At 42.2% G+C, this 22,409-nt stretch overlaps 1 protein-coding gene across 4 annotated transcripts in view; it reads left to right on the top strand.

Annotated features, from left to right (window-relative positions):
- The first annotated feature begins 201 nt into the window (after nt 1-201).
- Nucleotides 202-22,409, top strand: part of LOC120021326 (phosphatidylserine decarboxylase proenzyme, mitochondrial-like) — a 38,019-nt gene continuing 15,811 nt past the window's right edge. The window contains exons 1-3 of one of the 4 annotated variants that reach the window (XM_038965034.1): nt 202-279; nt 1,052-1,122; nt 5,092-5,267. In XM_038965034.1, coding sequence (XP_038820962.1) covers nt 215-279; nt 1,052-1,122; nt 5,092-5,267 — 312 coding nt within the window. In that variant the 5' untranslated portion in view covers nt 202-214. Of the gene's footprint in view, nt 280-1,051; nt 1,123-5,091; nt 5,268-10,525; nt 10,644-17,804; nt 18,059-22,409 lie in introns of those variants that run through there. The other 3 variants (XM_038965035.1, XM_038965036.1, XM_038965033.1) reach the window with 3 other exon arrangements.

The raw sequence follows: 22,409 nt of genomic DNA, 5'->3' as shown, positions 1-22,409 counted from the left end.
GTTTATTTTGTTTAGTTTTATTTTAATTATTTGGGCTGATATACAACCAAAACAGTAGGTGGCAGCATGCACATATAGCATTTATTTGGGGAGTAATATATATATATATTTTTTTTTTTAAAGACTCCGTACAGTAGGTGGCGGCAATACACCAATAGGTGTTGTCTGACATAACACTTTAAAGTAGAACACTAGCGTTCTACACACTCACAAGATGGCAGCGTCCTTAGGAAAGGTGTGCTCTTATCAGCTGCCACTGAATGCAGGGAGATTTGGCAGGTAATAGGTAAATTGCTATTTCAATGTGTGGTAGCTACACACTATTGGAAGAGTCGCAAAGACACAGTGGCTGTCTTGGTGGGAGAAAATGAATTCTGGTTTGCTCATTTCATAAATTCTTGCAGCTAACATTAGCTAGCCAGCTAGTGTAAGCTAACTAGCAAGCTCTTACCTTATGATGCCAATGTCTTGTTACTCGTGTCAACAAATCTACTTGTCAGCAATATAGTATATTATAGACTTTATATAAACCAGGTGGTTCGAGCCCTGAATGCTGATTGGCTAAAATGTGTCATATACCACTGGTATGACAAACATTTGTTTTAATGTTCTAATTACGTTGGGAACCTGTTTTATAACACCAATGGGGCACCTCAGAGGTTTGTAGTATATAGCCAGTATACCACGGCTAAGGGCTGTATCCAGGCACACCCCCTCTTGCCTTATTGCTTAAGTATACCACACCGACCTACTTTATGATTCTGCATTGTCTCTGTCAAATTGTCAGTGACAGTTTCTGGAACATGCCTTAGTATTAATAGCCTTACAGACATGTCCAACCCGAACAGGAGGGTTGCTGTTTTTGTGAGTTCCTTTTTGACTTCATCTGACTGTCAAATAGCCACTCCTCAGTTATTGGTATAGTTTGCAATGGTTTGGGTATTGTATCATAATGCCAATACGTTTGACGCAGACAAGTAGGAAAAACTACATTTGAGTCCATCTCATTGGGTACATTTATAATATGTGCTGCTTCTCTGTCTGTCTGCAGTGACTGGCTCCTCCTCAGAGCACAAAGAGCCCGGCAGTTTCAGCAGTGGCCATGGTGTTCATTATCCAGTGGTGAGTTTCACAATGACATCCTCAGTCCGACCCAGCTTTTTACAACCCACATATTGTTGACTGAGGCTGTTGACACACTCTTAGGCTACCTTCGCATTAGTCTCTGTGCTAATAAGATGAGCACACTCGGTGAACACACTAGCTTTACTACCCTCTACCCTGCTGTATTGCTTACAAACTTTCTTTTAACCTGTTCGGGAATCAGTACTGGCGGTACAATTTCCTGTCAAATTGGAGGGTGCGTAATTCAAAAATTCTAATAGTTATTATAGCGGTTAAACATTTAGGTACATATAAATGTCTTATATCGGCTGAAAGCTTAAAATCTTGCTAATTTAACTGCACTGTACAATTTACACTAGCTATTACAGCAAAAACATGCCATGCGATTGTTTGAGGACGGCTCCCCAAATCAAAATATTTTTTCCACCGGCACAGGTTTCATACATTCACATAAAGATTAAATATTCACTCACTTTTTGATAATCTCCCTCTGATTTGTCATCCAGAGTCCCAGAAATAACATTTGGTATCGTTTTGTTAGGGAAAATCCTTTTTTATAACCCAAAAAGTCCGTATAGTTGGCGCCATCGATTTTGAGTAATCCACTCGTTCAACTTGCAGAGAAAGGAATCCGAAAATCTACCCCTAAACTTTGTTTCAACAAGTCAAACTGTGTTTCTATTTACTCCTCAGACACCCTAAAATGTAATCAAACTATAATACACTGCTCAAAAAAATAAAGGGAACACTTAAACAACACAATGTAACTCCAAGTCAATCACACTTCTGTGAAATCACACTGTCCACTTAGGAAGCAACACTGATTGACAATAAATTTCACATGCTGTTGTGCAAATGGAATAGACAAAAGGTGGAAATTATAGGCAATTAGCAAGACACCCCCAATAAAGGAGTGATTCTGCAGGTGGTGACCACAGACCACTTCTCAGTTCCTATGCTTCCTGGCTGATGTTTTGGTCGCTTTTGAATGCTGGCGGTGCTTTCACTCTAGTGGTAGCATGAGACGGAGTCTACAACCCACACAAGTGGCTCAGGTAGTGCAGCTCATCCAGGATGGCACATCAATGCGAGCTGTGGCAAGAAGGTTTGCTGTGTCTGTCAGCGTAGTGTCCAGAGCATGGAGGCGCTACCAGGAGACAGGCCAGTACATCAGGAGACGTGGAGGAGGCCGTAGGAGGGCAACAACCCAGCAGCAGGACCGCTACCTCCACCTTTGTGCAAGGAGGAGCACTGCCAGAGCCCTGCAAAATGACCTCCAGCAGGCCACAAATGTGCATGTGTCAGCATATGGTCTCACAAGGGCTCTGAGGATCTCATCTCGGTACCTAATGGCAGTCAGGCTACCTCTGGCGAGCACATGGAGGGCTGTGCGGCCCCACAAAGAAATGCCACCCCACACCATGACTGACCCACCGCCAAACCGGTCATGCTGGAGGATGTTGCAGGCAGCAGAACGTTCTCCACGGCGTCTCCAAACTCTGTCACGTGCTCAGTGTGAACCTGCTTTCATCTGTGAAGAGCACAGGGCGCCAGTGGCGAATTTGCCAATCTTGGTGTTCTCTGGCAAATGCCAAATGTCCTGCACGGTGTTGGGCTGTAAGCACAACCCCCACCTGTGGATGTCGGGCCCTCATACCACCCACATGGAGTCTGTTTCTGACCATTTGAGCAGACACATGCACATTTGTGGCCTGCTGGAGGTCATTTTGCAGGGCTCTGGCAGTGCTCCTCCTTGCACAAAGGCGGAGGTAGCGGTCCTGCTGCTGGGTTGTTGCCCTCCTACGGCCTCCTCCACGTCTCCTGATGTACTGGCCTGTCTCCTGGTAGCGCCTCCATGCTCTGGACACTACGCTGACAGACACAGCAAACCTTCTTGCCACAGCTCGCATTGATGTGCCATCCTGGATGAGCTGCACTACCTGAGCCACTTGTGTGGGTTGTAGACTCCGTCTCATGCTACCACTAGAGTGAAAGCACCGCCAGCATTCAAAAGTGACCAAAACATCAGCCAGGAAGCATAGGAACTGAGAAGTGGTCTGTGGTCACCACCTGCAGAATCACTCCTTTATTGGGGGTGTCTTGCTAATTGCCTATAATTTCCACCTTTTGTCTATTCCATTTGCACAACAGCATGTGAAATTTATTGTCAATCAGTGTTGCTTCCTAAGTGGACAGTTTGATTTCACAGAAGTGTGATTGACTTGGAGTTACATTGTGTTGTTTAAGTGTTCCCTTTATTTTTTTGAGCAGTGTATATATTTCGGAAAGAAGTATGTTCAATAGGGAACCGATTTAAGCAGGTGCGCAACTTCATCATGGCGTGCGATGACATGGATTTTCAAGACTGTCTTCATACAAAAACTCTTATTTCTTATTCGTTTTTGAAGTTACAAGCCTGAAACTTTGAACAGACTGCTGACACCCTGTGGAAGCCATAGGAATTGCATCCAGGGAGCTATTTTACAATATGAGCTTTCTCTTACATTTCTAAGAGGATGGTCTCTCAAAAAAAATTCTGCTTGGTTTTTCATTGGATTTTCTCCTACCATATGCATTATATTCTCCTACATTATTTTAACATTTCTACAAACTTCAAAGTGTTTTCTTTCAAATGGTACCAATAATATGCATATCCTCCAATGGCCTCACAGGGGCGCCATCTCACCTCTGACACCAGGGTAGCAAATTCAGAGACAGTGAGACCAGGTCATCTGATGCAGCACTCCATCACTCTCCTTGGTCAAATAGCCCTTAGACAGCCTGGAGGTGTGTTGCGTCATTGTCCTGTTGAAAAAAAATGATAGTCCCACTAAGCGCATACCAGATGGAATGGCGTATCGCTGAAGAATGCTGTGGTAGCCATGCTGGTTGTGTGCCTTGAATTCTAAATAAATCACATACCACCCCCTCCCCCCACACCATCACAACTCCTCCTCCATACTTCATGGAGGGAACCACACATGCGGAGATCATCCGTTTACCTACTCTGTGTCTCACAAAGACACAGCGGTTGCAACCAAAAATCTCAGATTTAGACTCATCAGACCAAAGGACAGATTTCCACCGGTCTAATGTCCATTGCTCGTGTTTCTTGGCCCAAGCAAGTCTCTTCTTATTATTGGTGTCCTTTAGTAGTGGTTTCTTTGCAGCAAATCGACCATGAATGCCTGATTCACGCAGTCCCATCTGAACAGTTGATGTTGAGATGTCCGTTACTTGACCTCTGAAGCATTTATTTAGGCTGCAATTTCTGAGGCTGGTAACTCTAATGAACTTATCCTCTGCAGCAGAGGTAACTCTGGGTCTTCCTTTCCTGTGGCGGTCCTCATGAGAGCCAGTTTCATCATAGCGATTGATGGTTTTTGTTACTGCCCTTGAAGAAACTTTCAAAGTTCTTGATATTTTCAGTATTGACTGACCTTAATTTCTTAAAGTAATTATGGACTGTCGTTTCTCTTTGCTTATTTGAGCTGTTCGTTCCATAGTATGGACTTGCTCTTTTACCAAATACATCTTTCTTTATACCACCCCTACCTTGTCACAACACAACTGATTGGCTCAAACGCATTAAGAAGGAAAGAAATTCCACAAATTAACATTTAACAAGGCACACCTGTTAGTTGAAATGCATGCCAGGTGACTACCTCATGAAGCTGGTTGAGGGAATGCCAAGAGTGTGCAAAGCTTTCATCAAGGCAAAGGGTGGCTACTTTGAAGAATCTTTAATATACAATATATTTTGATTTGTTTAACACTTTTTTGGTTACTACATGATTCCATATGTGCCATTTCATAGTTTTGATGTCTATTATTCTACAATGTATAAAATATTGAAAAAAACCTGTAATGAGTAGGTGTACAAACTTTTGACTGGTACTGTATATGCAATACTTGTTATGGGAAATGCTTAAATTGTTCCTAATATAAACCTCTGTGTATATTCAGGGCGAGGGCGGTTCAATGCAGCCTCTCTAGGCCTTCAGGCTCGCGTCAGGCCCTTTCCCCTCCTCATCGCCACCGGCGGGGGCTACATGGGATACGACCAGTACGGTCGCTACAAGGACCGCCAGTTGACCAAGATTGGCGTGGAGCTGCCTCCACGCATCGCCAATGACGCCCAGGTAGGGTAAATTCAAGTGTCAATCTATTGTACTGTATTTTTGGACCTGGTCACGGTCCCAGGTACCAGGATGGGTGTTGTGCAGAGAAATATCACTTGTCTTATGCTTGCTGTCAACACTAATTCAGCGCACTGTTTACTGGTTGGACTTGAGTAGCTCACTCCAATTTCAACTCGCCAGCAAGGAAAATCCACACCCGGTATGATTGAGCACTGTGGTTTTTCAGTCCCTCCATGTAAGCCCAACGCTCAACCTCAAGTTGACACCTCTGGATGCTGAGAAGTGTGTACAGAGCTAAGACTCAAAGGATGTGTGCGTTGTGTGATTGAGCTTCCTACGTGTTTGTCCGTTGGACCCTGTCCATTTGTGTCCTTCCTCGATGCTGCTCTTTCTTTTCGTCCTGCTTGCTGGCATTGTCTGTGTTCTGTTGCTCTGTTTTGCGTTGTCTGTGTTTTGTGGCTCCACAGGGAATATGTTTGTGTCGCCATAACGCTGTTCCTTCCCCAATAGTTGGAAAGTACCTACCCTCGTGTTCAAGATGAGCAGCTGTTGCGAAATGAATTGCTTTCACATGAAGACATTTTCAGTTCTGTTGCACCTATGATCTAGCCTATGTAGGCAAAATATTGTTTGCTGAGATCACAACATTGCTTTGAATTATGCCAGGTATGTTGGCTTCATCAGTTTAAGTTCTCTGTGTTAGTTATGTTTTTTTTCTGAGTGCAGAACTATATTTGTTCCTCACTTTGGGCCTCTAATGCCCTACACGTTTTTGACTTAATCAAGTTGGTTTGGAACAGCTGGATTAGCAAACCTGATCCAGAAGTGATACTGAGGCTCATTCTGTGAGATTTTACAGTTAGATTAGTGAGGAGGGTCACCGTGTTCTTAGTGTCCATAGTGTTGGTGTCATATAGGAGTAATCAAAACAGGCCCTTTGTCTGTGCCATAGGAATAATCACAACAGGCTTCACAAAGCTTATTGTTTGCTTAGGCTATTTAACATGGGAGAGAGCCAAGTGGCAACATAGGTGATGTCATTGCAGATACAAAAGGGTGATTATTTATTCACCAAAACTGTGATAGATTTTTGCTTATTGTGAAATGTGCTCTTTGGGGGGCATGGCCAGCAGACTTGCTCAGTAGGGCTTTGCAATGAATAGAGTGTGGGGTGAGGTTCCCAGTGGAAATGCAAGCTCATTGACTGGTATGGGGGATTGTTTTAGGGATTTTCCTTGACTGCAAATGAAGTTGTCGCTATATTGTAAATAAACATGGAACAGCAAACATGATGGACTTTCAGTTCCACCCCCTGTGAACTGTTCAGTACAACATGCCACGAGGGAATTCCAGCGGTCTCTATTTGGCAAGCGTACCTTCCTGAAGTTGTTGACTTGTTGTGCTGGCAAGTTTGCTAGCAGTCTTTAGCTGTTGGCAGTTTCATACTGTATTTGTATTTTGAAACGCGTATTTAAATTACTTTAGTATTTTGTCATGTAGATTTTTACGGCCTGAACTACAATCCAATGTATTTTGTAACAAGATATTTCTGTGAATTGTAATTTGTTTTCAAAATAGTTTTCTATACTTTTTTTTTGTTGTGCGATTCACACTTTTCTGGGCCCATTTCACCCTGCATTCGTATCTGAAGTCTCATGGCACTATGGTGTGATAAGTGTCTGCTAAATGAACACTTGCAAAGCACGCTGGGTATTATTTGAATGAGCTCCACCCCTGAAACAAGGCCTAAAATAATAACCAGTGTGCTTTGGAATTGTTTACGTTTTGGTCATTTTATCAGACACACTTAACCAGAGCGACTTAGTCAGTGCATTCGACTAAGGTAGATAAACAATCAGACATAGCAAGTGAAATGTTTTTTTGTTACTGTTAATGTTGCAAATGTATTTTGGATTGACTAAATACCTCCAATATACCTTTGGAAAAGTGTTTTGGAAAAGTGTTTTGGTTTGATATGTTGGTCTTTAGTGTCTTGTGTTTGTAACAAGATAGATACATCAAAATGTATCTTTTTCCCAGCTCTGAAATATTTAATGTGACAGATAAAACATAAAAATACCGTTTTATAGAAGGTAATGTAAAAATCCAAACTGGTCCGTGAATGAATACCGTTATAGTTTTTACAGTTTATCGCCCAGCCCTAGTCAACACACACAACCCATTGGAACAAATACATAGTTTGGCCCACGCTTCTCAAAGAACCAAATGCACATGCCCTCCTAACAATGGCCTGAGTTTTTCTCCGGGTGAATTTGGGCTGAGACGTGACTGGAATGGTAATGAGCAGACTGGAGAGGGGCCCACACTTTTCCCTCGGACAAGCCAAAGACGCATGCACAATTCTGAGCCAGCTACTGGGATAGGAGCATTCACTATCTCACTCTCTAGTCTCTACCCAAATTGGAACTGCTAAATCTGTCTGTAAAGAGTGCCACTGAGGTATTGTGTATTGGTGTAACATATTTTACATTTGTGTAGATGGATACATTTTGAACATCTAAATATTTCATAACACCTTATTTTGATTGTAGAGCATCTACAGATGGACTGACTCAATAAGATTTCAACTATATCTACTAACCGTAGCTCTAACTAGTGATGCACCGATATGACATTTTTGGCCGTTACCGATATCCTATATCTTCCTTGCCAAAAAAACCCGATACCAATATTTAAAATTTTTGCGGCTTTTTAAGCATTCTAGTACTGTTAAATAGTTACACACACGGACGCAGTGGTCGAAGGCACTGCATCTCTGTGCAAGAGGTGTCACTACACTCCCTAGTTTGAATCCAGGTTGTATCACATCCGGCTGTGATTGGGAGTCCATCTATGTGAATCTAGCCACAATAAGGATTAGCCACAACAGTGGACTTTGCGGTCAGCCTTCAAAATAAAAGTACCTCATTGACAGTGATGCAAATGAATACAAATAGTAGAATTATGCCATAATTGAATAGATCATGCTAAACGAGGTTGGAATATTATATAAAATCAATAAGACAATAATTTGATGACAATCTGTTGCAATCACACTGGCTGTATTATACTTTAGAATTGCATTGGGGGCATACTTATTTCACTGTACATCCTTACCTATGATTCTGGATCAATGCCATGGTGTATCAGTCTATTCGGTGACACCCAGAGAACATTAGCTTCGTCGCTCTTATTGCGGGACTCTGAAACATCTGTGTTGAGCCACATGTATTGTCAACCTTTGTGTATTGAACACTTCCAGAGGGAAAACAATACTGCATGGATGTTTTGGCATCTGATAACTCTGAGGATGACGTTGGGGGAAAATATCTTGGGTATTGAGTAGACTGATAACCCATTGCATTGATCCCCAATCCTTAGGTAAACCTGTACAGTGCAATATGAATGTCAATACACACAATAGGCTGATTGGGAAGGTGATTTCACAGTCCCGCAATAGCTACAATGCTAATATTTGCGTAAACTCTTCAGTTGTGTTCTGTGCGTGTCACCGAGTAGACTGATACCCCATTTCATTGCTTCACATTCCAACCTTGTTTAACATTATCTAGTCTAAATATGGCATGATTCCACCAATTGTAACCTTCATCGCTTTCAAAGAGGTACTTTTATTTTGAAGGCCAACTGCAAATTCCACTATTGTGCCTAATCCTTATTGTGACTAGTTTCACAACACAACCCGCTCCGGTCGAGCCTCACCAGCCAGATGAAGCTAGCTGGCTGCTTATAACGATAGCTTTGGGCAACAGGGTTAAGTAGCTGGCTAGCTATTTATGATCATGAACTGAAGTTAAATTTCAATAGGTGAACAACAAGTGGCTAACTAGCTAATACTTACAAGGATTCCTAATTCATAGCTAAGAATAATGAAATGACTGCCGTTTCTACTGGTCATTGTTTTCAGGCTATTGGTGCTAGCTAGGTACCAAGCTAAAGCTAGCTACCACAGAAGTTGCGGTCTAACAAATGTGTTATTTCCAAGGCCGTATTGTAAACACATCGTTCGTTGTCGGTGTTTGCTTGTTTGCAGACATTTTTTGTACAGCTTTGACAGTGCCACTGATAGTAGTGGTGGTGCTTGGCTTGCACGTGCAAATTCAGAACACACAACATTCTATAATATAACTGTTATTTGACATGTATCTTTTTTGACACGTAAAGACCCAAATGGCGTTTCATACTATGTCGTGAAGCGAACAGCAGTGATGCTATTACTGTGTAACTCTGGTAGGGCAACATGTGTACCGGTGCTCGACCAGTCGGCGAAAGCCAACATCACCCACGACAGAACGGTTGATTGTCAAGGGCAATGAATTCCGTTATCTTGGCGTTGTCTTGCTGAAATGTTGTTACTCTTTCAAATGACTGCTCGATACACACAGCAGACATTGTGGGCTAGGTTAGGAATGCTGAGTTGCACGTGTACCGCAACATTTTCATGGCGTCACGTACCTACCATTATATAGGTATGCACGTCAGCTTTGACATTGGTTTTGCACATCGGTGTTAAACTAGACATTGGGCAGATACCGATGTTGTCATTTTAGCTAATATCTTCCGATTCCAGATATTTTCACTGTTTTATATCGTGCATCCCTAGCTCTAACCTTTACCGTAACCTTAGCAAGCAGTTGCTTATCAACAGATGGTCGTAGTATCTCTAAATCATCTACCGATAGAAAGTCCAGACTACTCAAAATAAAATGACCAAATATTTAAATAGGGTAATATTGGCGCTTTCTAACTCTGCTCATGGATGCATGTCGGCCTAGTTGAATACAGTTCATCACCCCAAATCGTTAAAGAGTCCTTAGTTGCTACATTTTTTTTACTTGTAAATTTAACGATATACCCATTGATTCCAGAAGAATATAACTTATAAATGCTTCATGAGCTTAGTTCAACTGTCATACCCCATAACTCAAATATAAGCTTGTTTTAGGTCAATGTTTGGAAACAACATATGTTAACAAACATGGTTAAAACTATACATTTGATATCATGGATGGTCAGTTCCTGTACCCATAGCAGAACACTTTTTATTGTATCAATTAAGGATTCTAGCTTTTAAGTTAGCTCTGCTGTAAACTTGATGAATGATGAGATATTGTACAGCTACAGTAGATTTGTGTGTTTGGCCCATCGGGCTACTTTTTCTGATGACATCACCCAGCAATGACAGTCTTTAGAGGGTGGGTGGGCAGATATCACATTCAAGTCTCTTAAAGGGCTTGTCTAGTCAGCATGCAGCACTTTCTTGTGAGAGTAGTCTTCACTTTTAACTAGCACGCAGTGAGAGACTTAACTTTGCCTTTGTCAATTTTATTCACATTTCAGACAAAACACCAAAAGAAGGTAAGGTTCTGAGTTTCTTTTTTAAAATAAGCTCAATACTGTTTGATGAACTTGGTATAATGCATTAGCTGAAATACGTAACTGTTTATGGAAATTGTTCAATGTATTCTAGTTAAACCGAAGAGTGTTTTAAAATGGAACTGTTACAGTAAAGTGGTCAAAAACCTATGTGAATTTAGGCATAAACAGTCTGTACTGAAGTTTTATTTGGACAGTTCCTGTCTTTACGGTAACTGTTTAGATGAGTCATCTCACAGGATACGTAGTCTGTAGCGTCAGTGTTTCAGATAAGGAAGTGGGTCCTGTTTCCTGCTTTTTGTGGCTTTTAGGGACCGCCTTCCTGTTTGGTCAAAACGGGTTGGTTGAGAAACTAATAGAGTAGGAACTCACCCCTGAAGTCCAACATCATACTGCTGGATAAACAATATTGAGAAAATACTTGCACACTTTTGGGAGTATAGTAGGCCTATAGTGTGCGACTACTAGCGTTAGCGCAATGACATGCTAGCTGTTCCCATAGACTTCCGTCATTGAGCCAATGACTATCCATTTAAAAGCGTGTCTTGGAAGAATATATACATACATACAGTTGAAGTCAGAAGTTTACATACAACTTAGCCAAATACATTTAAACTTTTCACAATTCCTGACTTTTAATCCTAGTAAAAATTCCCTGTCTTAGCTCAGTTTGGATCACCACTTTATTTTTAGAATGTGAAATGTCAGAATAATAGTAAGGATTTTATTTCAGCTTTTATTCCATCACATTCCCAGTGGGTCAGAAGTTCACATACACTCAATTAGTATTTGGTAGCATTGCCTTTAAATAGTTTAACTTAGGTCAAACGGGTAGCCTTCCACAAGCTTCCCACAATAAGTTGGGTGAATTTTGGCCCATTCCTCCTGACAGAGCTGGTGTAACTGAGTCAGGTTTGTAGGCCTCCTTGCTCGCACATGCTTTAAGTTCTGCCCACACATTTTCTATAGGATTGAGGTCAGGGCTTTGTGATGGCCACTCCAATACCTTGACTTTGTTGTCCTTAAGCCATTTTGCCAACTTTGGAAGTATGCTTGGGGTCATTGACCGTTTGGAAGACCCATTTGCGACCAAGCTTTAACTTCCTGACTGATGTCTTGAGATATTGTTTCAATATATCCACATCATTTTCCTACCTCTTGATGCCATCTATTTTGTGAAGTGCACCAGCCCCTCCTGCAGCGACGCACCCCCACAACATGATGCTGCCACCCCCGTGCTTCACGGTTGGGATGGTGTTCTTCGGCTTGCAAGCATCCCCCTTTTTCCTCCAAACATAACGATGGTCATTATGGCCAAACAGTTATATTTTTGTTTCATCAGACCAGAGGACATTTCTCCAAAAAGTACGATCTTTGTCCCCATATGCAGTTGCAAACCATAGTTTGGCTTTTTTATGGTGGTTTTGGAGCAGTGGCTTCTTCCTTGCTGAGCGGCCTTTCAGGTTATGTCGATATAGGACTTGTTTTACGGTGGATTTAGATACTTTTGTACCTGTTTCCTCCAGCATCTTCACAAGGTCCTTTGATGTTGTTCTGGGATTGGTTTGCGCTTTTCGCACAAGTACGTTCATTTCTAGGAGACAGAATGCGTCTCCTTCCTGAGCGGTATGACGGCTGCGTGGTCCCATGGGGTTTATACTTGTGTACTATTGTTTGTACAGATGACGTGGTACCTTTTGCTCCCAAGGATGAACCAGACTTGTGGAGGTCTACAATGTTTTTTCCTGGGGTCTTGGCTGATTTTCTTTTTTGATTTTCCCATGATGTCAAGCAAAGAGGCACTGAATTTGAAGGTCGGCCTTGAAATACATCCACAGGTACACCTCTAATTGACTCAAATGTCAATTAGCCTATCAGAAGCTTCTAAAGCCATGACATCATGTTCTAGAATTTTCCAAGTTGTTTAAAACCACAGTCAATTTAGTGTATGTAAGCTTCTGACCCACTGGAATAATCTGTCTGTAAACAATTTTTGGAAAAATTACTTGTCATGCACAAAGCAGATGTCCTAACCGACTTGCCAAAACTATAGTTTGTTAACAAGAAATTTGTGGCATGGTTGAAAAACTAGTTTTAATGACTCCAACCTAAGTGTATGTAGACTTCCGACTTCAACTGTATATGCTCGCGCGCACACACAGTACCAGTCAAAAGTTTGGACACCTATTCAAGGGTTTTTCTACATTGTAGGATAATAGTGAAGACCTCAACTATGAAATTGCACATATGGAATCATGTAGTAACCAATAAAGTGTTAAACAAATCAAAATATATGAAAGATTCTTCCACGTATCTGCCCTTTGCCTTGACAGCTTTGCACACTTGGCATTCTCTCAACCAGCTTCATGAGAAATGCTTTTCCAGCATCCTTGGGGTTCCCACATATGCTGAGCACTTGTTGGCTGCTTTTCCTTCACGCTTAAAGTCCAACTCATCCCAAACCACTCAATTGGGTTGAGGTCCGGTGATTGAGGAGGCCAGGTCATCTGACGCAGCACTCCATTACTCTCATTCTTGGTCAAATAGCCCTTACACAGCCTGGAGGTATGTTGAGTCATTGTCCTGTTGAAAACAAATTATAGTCCTACTAAGCGCAAACCAAATGGCATGACGTATCGCTGCAGAATGCTGTGGTAGCCATGCTGGTTAAGTGTGCATTGAATTCTAAATAAATCACTGACAGTGTCACCAGCAACCCCCCCTCACACCATCACACCTCCTCCATGCATCACAGTGGGAACCACACATGCAGAGATCATCCGTTCACCTACTCTGCGTCTCACAAAGACACGGCGGTTGCAACCAAAAATCTCAGATTTGGACTCATCAGACCAAAGGACAGATTTCCACCGGTCTAATGTCCATTGCTCGTGTTTCTTGGCCCAAGCAAGTCTCTTCTTATTGGTGTCCTTTAGTAGTGGTTTCTTTGCTATTTCACGCAGTCTTCTGAACAGTTGTCTGTTACTTGAACTCTGTGAAGCATTTATTTGGGCTGCAGTTTCTGAAGCTGGAAACTCTAATGAACTTATCCTCTGCAGCAGAGGTAACTCTCGGTCTTCCTTTCCTGTGGCGGTTCTCATGAGAGCCAGCTTCACCATTCCGCTAGCGACCCACCTCGACAACATCCGGTGAAATTGCAGAGCGCCAAATTCAAAATACAGAAATAGTCATATACATTCATAATAAATGTGTGTAAATGTAAGTGTTATACATCGACTTAAAGATTAACTTCTTGTTAATCCAGCCGCTTTGTCAGATTTCAGAAAGGCTTTACAGCGAAAGCATACCATGCGATTATCTGAGGACAGCGCCCCGCTTACAAAAGCATACAAACATTTTACAACCAAGTAAAGGAATTACAAAAGTTAGAAATGGCGATATAATTGATCACTTTGAAGATCTTCGTGTGGTTACATTCACAAGAGTCCCAGCTACACAATAAATGTTTGTTTTGTTCGATAAAGTCCCTCTTTATATTCCAAAAACTTTTTGTTGGCGCGTTTTGTTCAGTAATCTACAGGCTCAAAGGCGGTCAAAACATGCAGACGAATACATCCTAATAGTACCGGTAAAGTTCGTTGAAACATGTCAATGTTTATAATGAATCCTCAGGTTGTCAATTGTCTAAATAATCGATAATATTTCAACCGGACAATAGCGTATTCAAAAGAAAGGAAAAACAACGAAGGGCGTGCAATCGGTCATGCGCGCAAACCAGCTCTGCGTTCTTCCTCAGTCCACTGAGAGAGAAATCTCATTCTTCTTAATTTTTCTGAAAACAAGCCTGAAACAATGTCTAAAGACTGTTGACAACTAGTGGAAGCCAAAGGAACTGCAATATGGGTCCTAACCCATTAGAAACTCTATAGGCATTCAGTTGAAAAGTACCCACATCAAAAACATCCCACTTCCTGGATGGATTTCCTCAGGTTTTCGCCTGCCATATCAGTTCTGTTATACTCTGACATTATTTTAACAGTGTTGGAAACTTTAGAGTTTTTTATCCAAATCTACAAATTATATCCATATCCTAGCTTCTGGGCCTGAGTAACAGGTAGTTTACTTTGGGCAAGCTTCTCATCCAGATGTTGAAATACTGTTAATTGAAATGCATTCCAGGTGACTACCTCATGGTTTAGAGAATGGAAAGAGTGTGCAAAGCTGTCAAGGCAAAGGGTGGCTACTTTGAAGAATGTAAAATAAATTTTGGTTTAACACTTTTTTGGTTACTACATGATTCCATGTGTTATTTCATAGTTTTGATGTCTTCACTTTGTTTCTACAATGTAGAAAATGGTAAATAAAGAAACCCTTGAATGAGTAGCTGTCAACTTTTGACTGGTACTGTATCTTTTAAATGACATGTCTTTTGCAGCAGTGATAAGAATTCAGCAGCAGTGGGCTACCGCTGCTAAAATGAATATAGGGGAAACACTGGAACTGCATCTTGAGTAGCCTTTTAAAATCTTACTTAAAGAATTACCAGTCAGGCAACAGATGTCTAATGGTGACGATTAACTTTCTGAAATGATTAACTGACAAAACCGCAGATAGTGTGTGGGGGGTTAATCTATTCACTGAGCTTTGCTGAGCTGATGGTAGGATAGGATAAGGTAGGAAGCAGTGGACTCCAGGCTCCCTAAATCAGGCCAAAATCTAAGGAGAAAAACAAGGTATGGCATGCTTATGAATGCCAAAAAGATACTGTAATACAAAACGATACAGATCAGCAGTATAGGGGAGCTGCCAGGAGTCTATAACAGGGTCCGTGAACACTTTAGCTGATGGGGTTATTTGTATTTATTATGGAACCCAGTAGCTGCTGCAGCTACTCTTCCTGTGGTCCAGCAAAATTAAGCAGTTATGAATGTATTGTAATGTTTTTAAAATTGTGTAACGGATTTCACAACACACTGTGTGCCCTCAGGCCCCTAATCTACTACCACTTATTCACAACACAAAATCCATGTGTACTAGTGTGTGTGTGTGTGTGTGTGTAGTACGCATGTTATCGTGTTTTTATGCATGTCTGTGCCTATGTGTTGCTTCACATTCCCCGCTGTTCCTTAAGGTGGAATTCTTTTTTTTTTTAATCTAATTTTACTGCTTGTGTGATTTACTTGATGTGGAACAGAGTTCCACGTAGTCATGGCTCTATGTAGTGCTGTGCGCCTTCCATAGTCTGTTCTGGACTTGGGGACTGAAGAGACCTCTGGTGGCATGTCTTGTTTGGGTATGCATGGGTGTCTTGTGCCAGTAGTTCAAACAGACAGCTCGGTGCATTCAACATGTCAATACCTCACACAAATGCAAGTAGTGATGAAGTCATTTTCTCCTCCACTTTAAGTCAGGAGCGATTGACATGCATATTAATGTTCGCTATCTGAGTACATCCAAGGGCCAGCCGTGCTGCCCTGTTCTGAGCCAATGTCCCTCTTTGTGGCAACTGCGACAAAACTAGAACCTGTAGGAACTGCCCTGTTCATAATGTTGTTCAGAAGTTAGAGTAACACTTTATTATGGACAGACTTCTCCCAATCCTAGCTACGGTTTTATCAATGTTTTGACCATGACAGTTTACAATCCAGGGTTACTTCAAGCAGTTTAGTCACCTCAACTTGCTCAATTTCCACCTTATTCATTACAAGATTTAGTTGAAGTTTAGTGAATGATTTGTCCCAAATACACATTTTTTTGTTTGAAATATTTAGGACTAATTTATTTCTTCCCACCCATTCTGAAACTAACTGCAGGTCATTGGTAAAGATTGAAAAAATTAAGGGGCCTAGACAGCTGCACTGGGGAATTTCTGATTCTACCTGGATTTTGTTTGAGAGGCTTCCATTAAAGAACGAACGCCCTCTGTATTCTGTTAGACAGGTAACTCTTTATCCACAATATAGCAGGGGGTGTAAAGCCATAACAAGTTTTTCCAGCAGCAGACTATGATCAATAATGTCAAAAGCCACACTGAAGTCTAACTAAACAGCCCCCACAATCTTTTTATCAATTTCTCTCAGCCAGTCATCAGTAATTTGTGTAAGTGCTGTGCTTGTTGAATGTCCTTCCCTATAAGCGTGCTGAAAGTCTGTCGGTTTGTTTACTGTAAAATAGCATTGTATCTGGTCAAACACAATTTTTTCCCCAAAACTTTACTAAGGGTTGGTAACAGTTGGTTGGCTATTTGAGCCAGTGAAGGGGACTTTACTATCCTTAGGTAAGGGAATGACTTTTGCTTCCTTCCAGGCCTGAGGACGCACACTTTCCAGTAGGCTTAAATTGAAGATGTGGCAAATAGGAGTGGCAATATTGTCCACTAATATTCTCACTAATTTTCCATCCAAGTTGTCAGACCCCGGTGGCTTGTCATTGTTGAAAGACAACGTTTTTTTTTAAGGTGCTCCAAATCTTTTTACTATCATTCTTAGTCATGCATCTGTCTTTCATAGTGTAGTAACTACTTTTTTAAATTCAGTTTAGTCACATGATTTCTCAATTTGCAGTACGTTTGCCAATCGGTTGTACAGCCAGACCTATTTGCTATCTCTTTTGCCTCATCCCTCTCAACCATAGTTTTTCAATTCCTTATCAAACCTTGGATTTAACGGTTTTTAGTCATTTTCTTAAAGGGTGCATGCTTATTAGTAACTGGGATAAGCAATGTCATGAATGTGTCAAGTGCAGCGTCTGGTTGCTCCTCATTACACACCACAGACCAGCAAATATTCTTTACATCAACAACCATAGGAATCGCAAACCAAACTTGTCGCATTTCCCTCCTATCATCAAGCTGCCCCTCCCCCAGGCAGACCAGTCCTCCTCCAGTTTCCCACCGTCACCAGTCTGCTGCAGTTCCTTTCAGGTTAGCCGTGAAACAGTCAGCCCACCCAGAAAATGCCCATTCTCTAGTACAAAATCACTTCCAGAGGCCCTTGGATCCCTGAGAAAGAAGAGGAGCGAACGGATTACCCTCCACCACGTCACATCCGTCCTACCAGAGAAGGGGGCTGGGCTTGAGAGTAGCAGAGCGAGATAACGAGATCCAGCAAGAGAACAGAAGTGCGCACACCGAGCGAGAGCGGCAGCCCCAGTGAGCGCGAGAGAGAAGCGTCTGTAATACCCCCCCACGCCTTCAGTGATCATGTGTCAGAACAGGAGCCTTCAGCGGGCGGCAGCGCAGAGCTCAGGGAAATGGTGAGATGCTGCAGGTCTTTGCACAGCCCTCCGTCTTGCTACAATCTCCACAGAGTTAGGGTTGATGTGCGCCGGCTCCGGACGATCAGCTCCACAGGAGCTGCCGGGGAGCAGGGGGGAGGCAACGGCGGCAACGTCTCAGGCCACGGGGCCCAAGCACTCAGCCACAGGAACCGATTCAGGTATGCTGAGAGCAGGAGAGAATGAGAGCGAGAACAAGAGATGAATGACCACAGGATGCCTTAGCATGTGTATAACATGCTTGTTAGACATGACAAAGACAAGACTGACGCCGAGAGGGAACGAATGGTTTTCACCCTATAAAGTGATTGTTTACAGTATGTGAGAGATGGATTAAAGGCGAGTGAGAGAGGGATGACCAGAGCGAGCATAGAGGGGATGATTAATGTAATGTTCTGCTGTGAGATTGAAGCTCGGGCAGTTATGGTTTGTGAGTGGGGGGTTGTGTGCACTTCGTGTTGAGCTGCTACATGAGGAGCAGGACAACCAAGGGGCTGAATATTGAGTGGCCACAGTCTGTCCGCTCTCCCAAAGCCCCGTCTTTCTCGCTCTTTCTCTCGCTCTCTTCTCTCTCTCTCTGTCCCAGGCAGCACAAAGCCGCTGTTTGGCCTAATTGCAGCGTAATGCCCTTAAGCCCCATCCAGGCAGGCCAGTCTAAGGAGGAACAATATATCTGGGCCAGGCCAAGGCCAGCCCTATACAGCCAGTTAGCCAGCCTTACCCAGCCAACCTCGGAAGTGGGCCTGAAAGAAGTGAGGGATAGATGTAGTTTTAGAGATCTGTGTGGCGGCTGAGAGAGACTGTTGATGTAGATAGAGCGAAGCAGGAGAGAGAGAATGCTATGCAGCCAGTGATTGGCTAATATGTGCCTGCATTGAAGAGGGGGGGTGCTGTTGGTGCCTGCGTTTTGTGTGGTGGAGGGAGACTGGATAGCCGGGAAATAAAACAATTACAGAAGTGTATTCTTTACGTGTTGGTTTTTTGTTACTTTTGTTGCGTTTGTTGTGGTTGGCTGGGATATTTAAGCTATACTTTGCGTTTGCTGAAACCAAGGTGCATGACAGGCTACGGTAAATAATATTTAAATGCTACTGCACTGGTTGACTTGTATGAGAATTGAGATTCAATTACAGCAAATTAATGACTTTCAGGGTAATTTCCATGTAAAAGGACCCATGAGTACCAACGTAAAGTTCATAGGAGAATGTCAAATGTAAGCTTTTTTGAGCTTTTTTTTTTTTTTTACCATTTTCCATCATAAATATTAGGAATAAGTAAAGGCTTTGATTTCTGGTCAAACAGATGGAAAAGTGGTCTTTAGAAAACGTCTCCTAAAAAGTCTTAAGGTATTAGAAATACATCATTTTGAAGTAAAGACCCCTGCCAATTACTATCAACACATTTAGTTTAGGAGTAATCTTTCTCCCTTCGGGAAGTTTAAGAAACATTTCCTAGTGCCTTGAAATTCCATTACCAAAAACCCACATACATTACATGACCAAAAGTATGTGGACACCTGCTCGTCAAACATCTCATTCCAAAATCATAAGCATTAATATAGAGTCGGTCCCCCCTTTGCTGCTAGAACAGCCCCCACTCTTCTGGGAAGACTTTCCACTAGATGTTGGAACGTTGCTGCGGGGACTTGCTTCCATTCATCCACGAGCATTAGTGATAACAGGCACTGATGTTGGGTAATTAGGCCTGGCTCGCAGTCAGCGTTCCAATTCATCCCAAAGGTGTTCAATGGGATTGAGGTAAGGGCTTTGTGCAGGCCAGTCTAGTTCTTCCACACCAATCTCAACAAACCATTTCTATTTTTGTCCTCGCTTTATTCACAGGGGCATTGTCATGCTGAAACAGGAAAGGCCTTCCCCAAACTGTTGCCACAAAGTTGGAAACACAGAATTGTCCAGAATGTCATTGTATTCTGTAGCATTAAGATTTCCCATCACTGGAACTAAGGGGCCTAACCCAAACTGTGGAAAAACAGCCCCAGACCATTATTCCTCCTCCACCTTAACTTTACTTTGGCGCTATTCATTCGGGCAGGTAGCGTTCACCTGACATCTGCCAAACCCAGATTCGTCCGTCTGACAGCCAGATGGTGAAGCATGATTCATCACTCCAGAGAACGTGTTTCCATTTTTCGAGAGTCCAATGGCGGTGAGCTTTACACCACCCCAGTCGACGCTTGGCATTGCGCATGGGGATCTTAGGCTTTTGTTCGACTGCTCGGCCATGGAAACCCATTTCATGAAGCTCCCGACGAACAGTTCGAACAGTGCTTCCAGAGGCAGTTTGGAATTCGGTAGTGTCTTGCAACTGAGGACAGACTATTTCTACATGCTTCAGCATTCGGCGGCCCCGTTCTGTGCACTTGTGTGGCCTACCACCTCGTTGCTGAGCCGTTGTTACTCCTAGACATTTCCACTTCACAATAACAGCAGTTACAGTTGACCGGGGCAGAACTGACTTGTTAGAAAGGTGCCATCCTATGACGGTGCCACGTTTTAATGTCAGTGAGCACTTCAGTAAGGCCGTTCTACTGACAATGCTTGTTTATGGAGATTGCATGGCGGTGTGCTCGATTTAAAAAAAAATAAAAAATTATACACCTGTCAGCAACGGGTGTAGCTGAATCCACAAATTTTAAGGGGTGTCCACATACGTTTGTGTGTATAAAAAGTGTCTTAAGATATTTTCTCATTTCTCTTCCTCATGTGGGAGGATAATGAACGTTTACAGAAGTAACAAGTGAAGGAAGGTCTGTCAATTACTTAGTGTTTTTACTGATATCAATTTTGTTGATGAATTAAGTGAACTCTAAATTCCGTTACCAAATCTTCAAAGAATTTCAGAAAAAACAATAACGGAATTTCTGCAATTGAATTGGCTGCAATGGAAAATCATAGTCAAACCACAGTTTGGTTCACAAGTTTGGACAATACAGTAAAGAAAGAGTTCAGTACAGTAAAGAAAAGCAGCGTAGAGTTAAATACAGTATTGTAAAATTCAGTAGAGCACACTAGAGTTGTACTGAACTATACTCTGCTGTACTTTGATGTTTAACTTGTGAAACAGGTCGGTTCAAATGTTTTCTTGTTTGGGGGGGGCTCATTAAAATAAGAGCCAGTGTGTAGAATAATATTGAAATATGCAATGGATTTTGCATATTTCTACCCTTTTTTTGTACCTATTTAGTATTCATCTCTATAAAGAGTTGCATTCATATCCATAATTATACATTTCTGTGTAATACAGATCAGGGAGCCATGATGCAATTCCGTTACCGGGTGTAAATCCACTTCACTTACTGTAGTTCATTAAATTCAATGTGTCATGTCATAGCTGACACCCCATTCTTAATTTTATCTTTTGAATGTTAATTTGGAGCAGTTATTGGGAACCGTGGACGTAAAAAAAAAAAAAGTTACGTTTTTTACGGAACTTTGCATCTGCAGAGTTATTCTCTTTTTTAAAAATGTTTTTGTAAAATGTTGTTTAAATTGTTAAAAGTAGTCCTTGTGCATAGAGTTGTATGGTTTTGTGAAACTTTTTTTTGTAAATCAATCGTATTTGTTTGGCATACATTTTTTAAAGTGAGAAATCTGAGTCTCAGCGCAATTCCGTTATCGTGGAATTGCCCTAAATCTATATTAGCGCCATTAGCTGGAATCTAATTATAGGCTGTGTACCCGGCCAGGCTCTGTAGTAAACCTTGCTTTTCTGTTTTTAGAGCTTAGAGAGGATGAGTGGCCCAGTCTAACGCTCTGCAGTCCAAACTAGGCCAGCCAGCCAGCGGTAACTATGAGGAGAGCAGTCGCTATCTCCAGTTAACTAGGCACCATACAGCAGTGTGCCTCAGTGGAAGTAATCCCGTACCCAGCTACCGTGGAGCCAAAGTAATCAGAGATGGGATTTTTCCCTGATGAATCAGGAATTTCATTCCAGATTTCCAGAATGGGGCGATCTTAAATCGCTGTGGATCATTCAGATGTGTTTAATGATATCCTTTTCTTTCATGACTGCCGTGCTGTGGTCCTCAAACCCTTGAGAAATTACACAGTAAAATGTGGTGGTGTGCGGCTGTCTGTGTGGACCCACTGAACCTCACAGCTCCACACGCTGCTCCGGATCTATAGGCCATCCTCAGATACATGTGTATTCAGATAGTGGAACAATATGGGCAGTGTTGTGTCTGAACGGCTGTGCTGCCAGTGGCGAGTGATCGTCTGACAGCAGTTTCACAAAGGGGGCATCAACACCAGCCTGTGAAGCACCATTCAATTGATCTGATTCAACGCAGAGGCCAAACAGGTCTATAATAACACAGGGATTAATATAGACGCCGCGGGAGATAACTTACTGTTCGCCAGTCACTACACCACTTTTTTCTCTGTCATGTCAGTGTGTGTAATATCGGTGTCTCTGGATTGTGTGTGTGCGTGTGAGATGGTCGGGGGTCAACTGTTTCCAGCCCTTCTCCCTTGTTGTCATTAGGGTTGTTGG

This window comes from Salvelinus namaycush, chromosome 26, assembly GCF_016432855.1.
Source record: "Salvelinus namaycush isolate Seneca chromosome 26, SaNama_1.0, whole genome shotgun sequence".
Lineage (NCBI taxonomy): Eukaryota > Metazoa > Chordata > Actinopteri > Salmoniformes > Salmonidae > Salvelinus > Salvelinus namaycush.
Note: the sequence above shows the minus strand (reverse complement) of the source record. Positions and strands in the feature narration are given on the sequence as shown.